Source organism: Ammodytes marinus (assembly GCF_949987685.1).
Source record: "Ammodytes marinus genome assembly, chromosome: 17".
Classification (NCBI taxonomy): domain Eukaryota; kingdom Metazoa; phylum Chordata; class Actinopteri; order Uranoscopiformes; family Ammodytidae; genus Ammodytes; species Ammodytes marinus.
In genome coordinates, this window is record NC_137221.1 from 4,473,200 (window position 1) to 4,483,838 (window position 10,639).

A 10,639-nucleotide genomic window follows, 5' to 3' on the forward strand; every position below is an offset into this window, starting at 1 on the left:
TGGACACAGTTCTAGCGGCGACAAATAAGAATAATAATAATAATCGCCACTAAAACAATAGGGTTCCCAGCCCCGCAGGGCTTGGGAACCGCGTTGCTGTGCAAAACGCGGTCCCAGCTCCTGCTCGGGCTTGGCCCCCTAATAATAATAATCCTTACAAAAACAATAGGGTTCCCTGCCCCGCAGGGCTTGGGAACCGCGTTGCTGTGCAAAACGCGGTCCCAGCTCCTGCTCGGGCTTGGCCCCCTAATAATCGCCACTAAAACAATAGGGTTCCCAGCCCCGCAGGGCTTGGGAACCGCGTTGCTGTGCAAAACGCGGTCCCAGCTCCTGCTCGGGCTTGGCCCCCTAATAATAATAACTAGAACTGCAAGCAGTTTTTACCGGGGGCCAAGCCTCCGACGCAACTCGTCGTCAAGCGCCGTGCCTGCCGCTCACTCCACAGAACCTGTGGATGTAAAGTTTTTGACCGTGGGATGTTCGGTGCGGGAGTTGTATAGGTATCGCTGTTTACGGATGAATTTCGCGAAAGTGCCACGGTGGAACGATGCAGCTCAATTCACAGAACAAGTGGATGTCAAGTTTTTTAATGTGCGATGTGTGGTTGGCGAGTTATGAGCAAAAGCAGATTGTCAGCCTTGACAAAATGGCCGCCGGAGCTAATTGCACAATGTAATGTCAATGGACATGCTAACATTCCCGCCTTTTTTCTTTGACAGAAACAAAAAAATCTAATTTTATTAAAAAGTCCCTTAAACATTACTATTTCTTGGCCATATTTTTCATATAGACTCGTGTATGCCCCTTGATGGTTTCCCGTGAGTTTTAAGAAAATTCCTCTGGCCAATTAGGAGATATGAAATTTCCTAATTTATGGCGCCCCCTTATGGCGAAAATGTCCAATTTTTTTATTGAACGCAATTAAGGGTAGCCCCAACATATGTCTAAAATTTGGACTTGATCCGACTTATGATTTTGGATTTATTAATTTTTTCGTAAAACGTAGCTAATCAACAAATATTTAAAACGCTACCGTTTCGTTATCCATGGTCGGATCACAATTCTTTTACATAAATTTTTACCGTGTGGGTCGGTAGATGTTCTGTGCAAACTTTGGTGTCAATTGTCCAAAAATTGTGGGAGGAGTAGCGAAAAGTCAGTTTTGCAGTTTTTGCGATTTTGCGAAAAATCTATAATATCGCAAATGGGCGTGGCCTATGCCAAATGATGCAGCTGACTCCAGTGCATCTGTGGATATAAAGTTTTTGACTGTGGGAGGTTCGGTGTGGGAGTTATGACCCCAAACGCGTTTTCCTTTGTTATAGCGCCACCTAGTGGCCGGCATGTCTGAATTTTGTTGTATGCCGACACGGCCCGGACCTGGATCTAGTCATGCAATTGGCATGTCTGCACCCTTTACGGTTTGGGCTGTGGACACAGTTTTAGGTGACTACAAATAATAATAATAACAATCCTTACAAAAACAATAGGGTTCCCTGCCCCGCAGGGCTTGGGAACCGCGTTGCTGTGCAAAACGCGGTCCCAGCTCCTGCTCGGGCTTGGCCCCCTAATAATCGCCACTAAAACAATAGGGTTCCCTGCCCCGCAGGGCTTGGGAACCGCGTTGCTGTGCAAAACGCGGTCCCAGCTCCTGCTCGGGCTTGGCCCCCTAATAATAATAATAATAATAATCGCCACAAAAACAATAGGGTTCCCTGCCCCGCAGGGCTTGGGAACCGCGTTGCTGTGCAAAACGCGGTCCCAGCTCCTGCTCGGGCTTGGCCCCCTAATAATAACTAGAACTGCAAGCAGTTTTGACCGGGGGCCAAGCCTCCGACGCAACTCGTCGTCAACCGCCGCGCCGGCCGCTCACTCCGCAGAATCTGCGGATGTAAAGTTTTTGACCGTGGGATGTTCGGTGCGGGAGTTGTATAGGTATCGCTGTTTACGGATGAATTTCGCGGAAGTGCCACGGTGAAACGATGCAGCTCAATTCACAGAACAAGTGGATGTCAAGTTTTTTAATGTGCGATGTGTGGTTGGCGAGTTATGAGCAAAAGCAGATTGTCAGCCTTGACAAAATGGCCGCCGGAGCTAATTGCACAATGTAATGTCAATGGACATGCTAACATTCCCGCCTTTTTTCTTTGATGGAAAAAAAAAATATCTAATTTTATTAAAAAGTCCCTTACACATTAATATTTCTTGGCCATATTTTTTATATAGACTCGTGTATGCCCCTTGATGGTTTCCCGTGAGTTTTAAGAAATTTCCTCTGGCCAATTAGGAGATATGAAATTTCCTAATTTATGGCGCCCCCTTGTGGCGAAATTCTCCAAATCTTTTATTGAACGCAATTAAGGGTAGCCCCAACATATGTCTAAAATTTGGACTTGATCCGACTTATGATTTTGGATTTATGAATTTTTTCGTAAAACGTAGCTAATCAACAAATATTTAAAACGCTACCGTTTCGTTATCGATGGTCGGATCAAAATGCTTTTGAAAAAATCTTTTCCGTGTGGGTCGGTAGATGTTCTGTGCAAACGTTGGTGTCAATTGTCCAAAAATTGTGGGAGGAGTAGCGAAAAGTCAGTTTTGCAGTTTTCGCGATTTTGCGAAAAATCTATAATATCGCAAATGGGCGTGGCCTATGCCAAATGATGCAGCTGACTCCAGTGCATATGTGGATATAAAGTTTTTGACTGTGGGACGTTCGGTGTGGGAGTTATGACCCCAAACGCGTTTTCCTTCGTTGTAGCGCCACCTAGTGGCCGGCATGTCTGAATTTTTGTCGTATGCGTAGTCCGGGCGGACCTGGATCTAGTCATGCAATTGGCATGTCTGCACCCTTTACGGTTTGGGCTGTGCACGCAGTTTTAGGGAGGTACAAATAATAATAATAATAACTAGAACTGCAAGCAGTTTTGACCGGGGGCCAAGCCTCCGACGCAACTCGTCGTCAACCGCCGCGCCGGCCGCTCACTCCACGGAATCCGTGGATGTAAAGTTTTTGACCGTGGGATGTTCGGTGCGGGAGTTGTATAGGTATCGCTGTTTACGGATGAATTTCGCGAAAGTGCCACGGTAGAACAATGCAGCTCAATTCACAGAACAAGTGGATGTCAAGTTTTTTAAAGTGCGATGTTTGGTTGGCGAGTTATGAGCAAAAGCAGATTGTCAGCCTTGACAAAATGGCCGCCGGAGCTAATTGCACAATGTAATGTCAATGGACATGCTAACATTCCCGCCTTTTTTCTTTGACGGAAAAGAAAAAATCTAATTTTATTAAAAAGTCCCGTAAACATTACTATTTCTTGGCCATATTTTTCATATAGACTCGGGTACGCCCGTTGATGGTTTCCCGTGAGTTTTAAGAAAATTCCTTTGGCCAATTAGGAGATATAAAATTCCCTAGTTTATGGCGCCCCCTTATGGCGAAAATTTCCAATTTTTTTTTTGAACGTAATTAAGGGTAGCCCCAACATATGTCTAAAATTTGAACTTGATCCGACTTATGATTTTGGATTTATGAATTTCTACGTAAAACGTAGCTAATCAACAAATATTTAAAACGCTACCGTTTCTCTATCCATGGTCGGATCAAAATGCATTAGCATGATTTCTTTCCGTGTGGGTCGGTAGATGTGCTGTGCAAACTTTGGTGTCAATTGTCCAAAAATTGTGGGAGGAGTAGCGAAAAATATGTTTTTCAGTTTTCGCGATTTTGCGAAAAATCTATAATATCGCAAATGGGCGTGGCCTATGCCAAAAGATGCAGCTGACTCCAGTGAATATGTGGATATAAAGTTTTTGACTGTGGGAGTTTCGGTGTGGGAGTTATGGCCCCAAACGCGTTTTCTTTGGTGTAGCGCCACCTAGTGGCCGGCATGTCTGAATAGTTTTGTATGCGTACACGGCCCGGACCTGGATCTAGTCATGCAATTGGCATGTCTGCACCCTTTACGGTTTGGCCTGTGGACACAGTTTTAGGTGACTACAAATAATAATCCTTACTAAAACAATAGGGTTCCCTGCCCCGCAGGGCTTGGGAACCGCGTTGCTGTGCAAAACGCGGTCCCAGCTCCTGCTCGGGCTTGGCCCCCTAATAACTAGAACTGCAAGCAGTTTTGACCGGGGGCCAAGCCTCCGACGCAACTCGTCGTCAACCGCCGCGCCGGCCGCTCACTCCACGGAATCCGTGGATGTAAAGTTTTTGACCGTGGGATGTTCGGTGCGGGAGTTGTATAGGTATCGCTGTTTACGGATGAATTTCGCGAAAGTGCCACGGTAGAACAATGCAGCTCAATTCACAGAACAAGTGGATGTCAAGTTTTTTAAAGTGCGATGTTTGGTTGGCGAGTTATGAGCAAAAGCAGATTGTCAGCCTTGACAAAATGGCCGCCGGAGCTAATTGCACAATGTAATGTCAATGGACATGCTAACATTCCCGCCTTTTTTCTTTGACGGAAAAGAAAAAATCTAATTTTATTAAAAAGTCCCGTAAACATTACTATTTCTTGGCCATATTTTTCATATAGACTCGGGTACGCCCGTTGATGGTTTCCCGTGAGTTTTAAGAAAATTCCTTTGGCCAATTAGGAGATATAAAATTCCCTAGTTTATGGCGCCCCCTTATGGCGAAAATTTCCAATTTTTTTTTTGAACGTAATTAAGGGTAGCCCCAACATATGTCTAAAATTTGAACTTGATCCGACTTATGATTTTGGATTTATGAATTTCTACGTAAAACGTAGCTAATCAACAAATATTTAAAACGCTACCGTTTCTCTATCCATGGTCGGATCAAAATGCATTAGCATGATTTCTTTCCGTGTGGGTCGGTAGATGTGCTGTGCAAACTTTGGTGTCAATTGTCCAAAAATTGTGGGAGGAGTAGCGAAAAATATGTTTTTCAGTTTTCGCGATTTTGCGAAAAATCTATAATATCGCAAATGGGCGTGGCCTATGCCAAAAGATGTAGCTGACTCCAGTGAATATGTGGATATAAAGTTTTTGACTGTGGGAGTTTCGGTGTGGGAGTTATGGCCCCAAACGCGTTTTCTTTGGTGTAGCGCCACCTAGTGGCCGGCATGTCTGAATAGTTTTGTATGCGTACACGGCCCGGACCTGGATCTAGTCATGCAATTGGCATGTCTGCACCCTTTACGGTTTGGCCTGTGGACACAGTTTTAGGTGACTACAAATAATAATCCTTACTAAAACAATAGGGTTCCCTGCCCCGCAGGGCTTGGGAACCGCGTTGCTGTGCAAAACGCGGTCCCAGCTCCTGCTCGGGCTTGGCCCCCTAATAATAATAATAATAATAATCGCCACAAAAACAATAGGGTTCCCTGCCCCGCAGGGCTTGGGAACCGCGTTGCTGTGCAAAACGCGGTCCCAGCTCCTGCTCGGGCTTGGCCCCCTAATAATCGCCACTAAAACAATAGGGTTCCCTGCCCCGCAGGGCTTGGGAACCGCGTTGCTGTGCAAAACGCGGTCCCAGCTCCTGCTCGGGCTTGGCCCCCTAATAATAATAATCGCCACAAAAACAATAGGGTTCCCTGCCCCGCAGGGCTTGGGAACCGCGTTGCTGTGCAAAACGCGGTCCCAGCTCCTGCTCGGGCTTGGCCCCCTAATAATCCTTACAAAAACAATAGGGTTCCCTGCCCCGCAGGGCTTGGGAACCGCGTTGCTGTGCAAAACGCGGTCCCAGCTCCTGCTCGGGCTTGGCCCCCTAATTAATGTCTGTTACATTCAAGTCGTTGTCACTTTGGGTGTGAGAGAGGAGTGAACATTTTCTAATGTATATTCTCATGACCGAATAGACACTTTCCTCACTGGAAAATGTGATCCCTGGAACACTGTTTGAAGTTAGAAAGCTTCCTGAAAAGTTACTGTTTCACTGTTGTTGTTGTTGTTGTTGTTGTTGTTGTTGTTGTTTACAGAAGCAGGGCCCACAGTTTGGTTAAAGAGCATATTCTAGTCTTAGGTTTGGTTCCAGGATTCTCAAAATAATTTGATTCATGATGATAGAATTATTCAATACTAAGAATTACATGTAGAGAAAATCTGCATTGTAAACTAACTGTAGGCTCTGCAAATGTAAACAAATCCCCCCTCTTCCTAAAACTGCATAGTGCACCTTTAATTATTGTATCTTTGTCTGTATCAGCTTTATGTCAATTGGCAAATGGCTTGAATGTAACTGACATTCATTTTTTTTAAATATGCACTGTAGCTTTAGAAATAAAAGAGGAAAAAAGGAAAAAAAAGTTGCAGTAACCATTGTATAATTCTCTCTCTCTCTCTCTCTCTTTCTCTCTCTTTCTTTCTCTGGGCACTGAAAAAAAAGAAAATAAACAAAATTACGTACTGTAACTTTAAAAGTAAAAGAGGAAAAAAGGCAAAAAAGTTGCAGTAACCATTGCATCTCCCCCCCCCCCCCCCCCCTCCAGGGCGCTGGTGTGATGTCCGTCTACCTGTTTATGAAGCGCTACGCGGAGGAGGAGCTGTACAGACCCCACCCCACGCTCTACCGTCCTCGCATGTCCGACTGCAGCGACTACAGCGGCCAGTTCCTCCACCCAGACTCCTGGCCGCCTCCCAAACGCGGCCGCAGCGCCTCCGAAGTCTCCTCCGACATCTCCATCCAACTCAACCAGAACACCCCCTCCAAACCTCCACACAAGGGGGGTGCGGCGGCCGGGAGCTCTTCCCAGCAAACCCCCTCCTCCTCTGGGCCTTCTAGCTCCGCGGCCAGCTACCAGCACCAGGGTGGAGCCTCCTCTTCCTCCACCTCTTCCTCCTACCCTCACCCCTTACACATGGCTGGGGCTGGCGGGGCTACATCCACCTTACCGAGAGCGTCCCATTCCCACGCCCATCCACACCCACACCCCCACCCCCACCCCCACGCTCACTCCAGCGGACCCCAGTCGCAGGCCCTTCCGAGGGGGGAGCCGCCCGCCGCTGTGCTACCTCCACGCTATCACGCCCACATGCGGATGAACGCCTCACCGTGCTAGATTTGAGCTAAAAGAAAGTCGAGGGAGATTTTTTAAAATTTCCCTTTTGAGAAATTGACTTATAAACCATCAAGTTGTTGGTTTTGTTTTTGTCTTGTAAATAAATTCAGAGATCTTTCTCCGATGGCAAAGGACGGATAAGGAAACTGACCAAGAGCATCTGCAAAAAAAAGGAAAACAAGGATATATATATAAAGGGTTCTACATGAAATATGACTGACAATACAGACGGCCGTAGGGTTAAGACATTAACACTTACAACTCTCAAATTTCTTTCTTCCATTCCGATGAACAGCTATGTATTACTCCTCCTGCTCCACACTTTCCTTTACTTAAAGACCTACTTCACCGGTGGGAATATGAAGGTGTATTGAATTCTGAGATCTTATTTAGTATAAATGTGCAAAAAAAATTTAAATTGGTTCATCCTAGCCTGAGAAAAGGCAGAAAGAGTGTTTTATGGTCTCACTGTCTAAACCTACATTTCTCTTTCTGTGATTTTGGCACACCGGATGTTATGCCAAAATCAGTGACTATCTCCACACGATCCCCTACCTGTTCGTACTGTGTATGAGAACGGGAATGTTGGTACTTGCGTTGAGCCCCCTTTGTTTCCAAACCCTTAGCTGCCTGTTTACAGAGCCTAGGCTGTGTATTTACACTGGATCTGTTGTGTTCTCCAGAATCGCAGACTCCACTTTTAATCCTATCCAAGCATCCCTACACACACACACACACACACACACACACACACACACACACACACACACACTCACTCACTCACTCACTCACTCACTCACTCACTCACTCACTCACTCACTCACTCACTCACTCACTCACTCACTCACTCACTCACACACACACACACACACACACACACACACACACACACACACACACACACATACAAAGTCCAGTGTTAATACACGGCCTAGGCTCTGTAAAATGATGAGGGTATATAAACAAAGGGGGACTGACCGTAGCTCCAAACATGCCAGTTTACAGGCTGTGTATTAACACTGGATTGCTCAGTGTGCACACACAGTAGGGACACAGCTAGCGGATCATGAGGAGATATTCACTATCTAAACACCCAGAGTTACATGAGAAATTGCCATCTCATACACAGCTGTTACATAAGACAACACACACACACACACACACACACACATGCTCACACAAACACACACACACACACACATGCTCACACACACACGCTCACACACACACACACACACACGCTCACACACATACTCACACACATGCTCACATGCACACAACCGCACACATACACACACACACACACACACACGCTCACACAAACACACACACATGCTCACAAACACATACACACACACACACACACACACACAACTGCACACACACACACGCATGCTCACACACAAACACATATACACGCGAGTACTAACACATGCTCACACACACACAAGCACATACACACACACACATGCTCACACACACACACACACATACACACACACACACACAAACACATACACACACACACAACCGCACACACACATGCTCACACACACACACACTCTCTCTCTCTGTCAAATCCCTCCTAGTGGCAGTGTGTGGGCGGCAGGATGCAGCAGAGAGGATGGACACTGGGAGACACTGTGTTTACGGAGATCAAAAAAAAGGAAAAAGAAGAAATGGAAAAAATGGCCGACAGACGTGGGCGTAGAAAATGACTCATTCTGATGCAGAGCCCAAAACAAAGATGGATGCCTGACAAAACTCTGAACTTTCTGCAAATTAACACACACACACACACACAAACACACACACTCACTCTCTCACACACACACACACACACACAGAGACACACACACACACACACACACACACACACACACACACACAGACAAACACACACACACACACACATTCACAATCAGACAAACACACACAGACACACACACACACACACACACACACACACACACACACACACACACACACACACACACACACACACTATCTGTAGCAACAAGACTTGTATTTGTGTGTGGGGTTTCCGACGGACAACATCAGGGGCTTGGTACATAGATTGAATAAAAATATCAAAAATAGTTTAAAGAAATATATTTAAAAAAAATGTGTGTATTATCTCTCAATCAAGCCTTTGAGAATTATTTTGTTTTTATAACGTATCTTAATTTTGAAATTCCTTGACCATGGTTGGGGAGTTAAATACTATTACTTCACAAGCCACATGTCCACGGAAAAAAACCTATATTTGAATAACAGAAAAATACCAATATAATACAGAGAATATCCTGTTTATTAATTTATCAGTATTGCTTACAGTACAATGTCTAATCTAGGAGTGTAAATATTAGCCTATACGGTATGGTTTTAGGTGTTCTCAAGATATTGAATTTTTCTAAGCTGTTTGTAGCCTATTATGAGAGGGAAGCTTTGGGTATGAATGTCCCAAACTGTTGTGGATGAAAACATATCTGAGAGACTTTTTAAAGTGTTGAACGCGGTTGTGAAAAAAAATCTTAAACAAATATCACTGACCGAAAAAAGGATTTATTATTATTTTATCAAGTACAATCAAAGCAGCTGTTTTTCGATGCTTTTGATGCTGTTGCCATGGAGCTTGGAGGCTGTTGTTGCCATGGAAGTGAGTGTTGATTTCTTAGGGCTGTACATACATATGATACATGAATATGTGTGATACCCCAGTCCACTTAAGGCCAGGCAAAGATAGGATATATAGATAAGTTTAAAGTATTTTATATTGTCCCCCCCCCCCCCCCCCACCCATACACAGATAAAACGAAACCTGGTTACACGTTGCCAAAAGTAAAGTTGATTTTTTATTTTATTTGAGCGACGATGTGCTTCCTGAGTTGACAGATCAGAAATGGAATCCAACTCTTCCTGGTTTTTACTGCTGCGTCTGAAATCGCGCACTTCTGTACTTACACTTACTTTTTTGGGCGTACTTTGCGCAAAACCGGAGAGTGTGCCAAAATGCAGGGCACTGTAAGTTCCTCGGTCACGCACTCAAAACGGTCTAAAACGTGAGTGTGGAGCGATGGACACTTTACACACTCAACGGCCGCCATCTTGCCTACGTAGCGGAGAGGGACGGGACATTCTAATCAAAATAGACGAGCTTGAAGCAACCGTGGAGCCGGACGCGCTCTACAAAAGTTAAATTACACATGTCATGTGCCTGTTTTGGCTATCGGTAACGCAAGCAGAAAAAAATACCACCGAAGAAAAACCGTCAAAATGCAAAGTCATTTCCGGTAGGTGCAGTGTAGAAATGAGAGCACTGAGCCTATAAGTAAGTGTACTGTAGGGATAATAAAGTGCACTCAATGTAAGTGTACTTACCTAAGTGCGCAATTTCAGACACAGCACTGTTTTTTACATAAGAAATAGATACAAATAAATAAATATTAATTAAACTTTTTATGAAGAATATATGGACGTACATACGTGGCACCTGGATGAGCAACAGCTTACATGTAACTTTATTTAAACAGGGACAATGTACAAAAAAAACATAATCCCTGCGTTCCGAATCGCATACTTTCTACTATATAGTATATAGAAAAAAGATT

General features: G+C 44.7%; 1 protein-coding gene across 1 annotated transcript in view; it reads left to right on the forward strand.

Moving 5' to 3' along the window:
• Positions 1 to 7,028, forward strand: part of LOC307263662 (voltage-dependent calcium channel gamma-7 subunit-like) — a gene marked incomplete at both ends in the record, with an annotated part of 74,586 nt that extends 67,558 nt beyond the window's left edge. Inside the window, one exon of the mRNA XM_080044865.1 lies at positions 6,459 to 7,028. Coding sequence (XP_079900991.1) covers positions 6,459 to 7,028 — 570 coding nt within the window. The remainder of the gene's footprint in view (positions 1 to 6,458) is intronic.
• Positions 7,029 to 10,639: the final 3,611 nt, after the last annotated feature.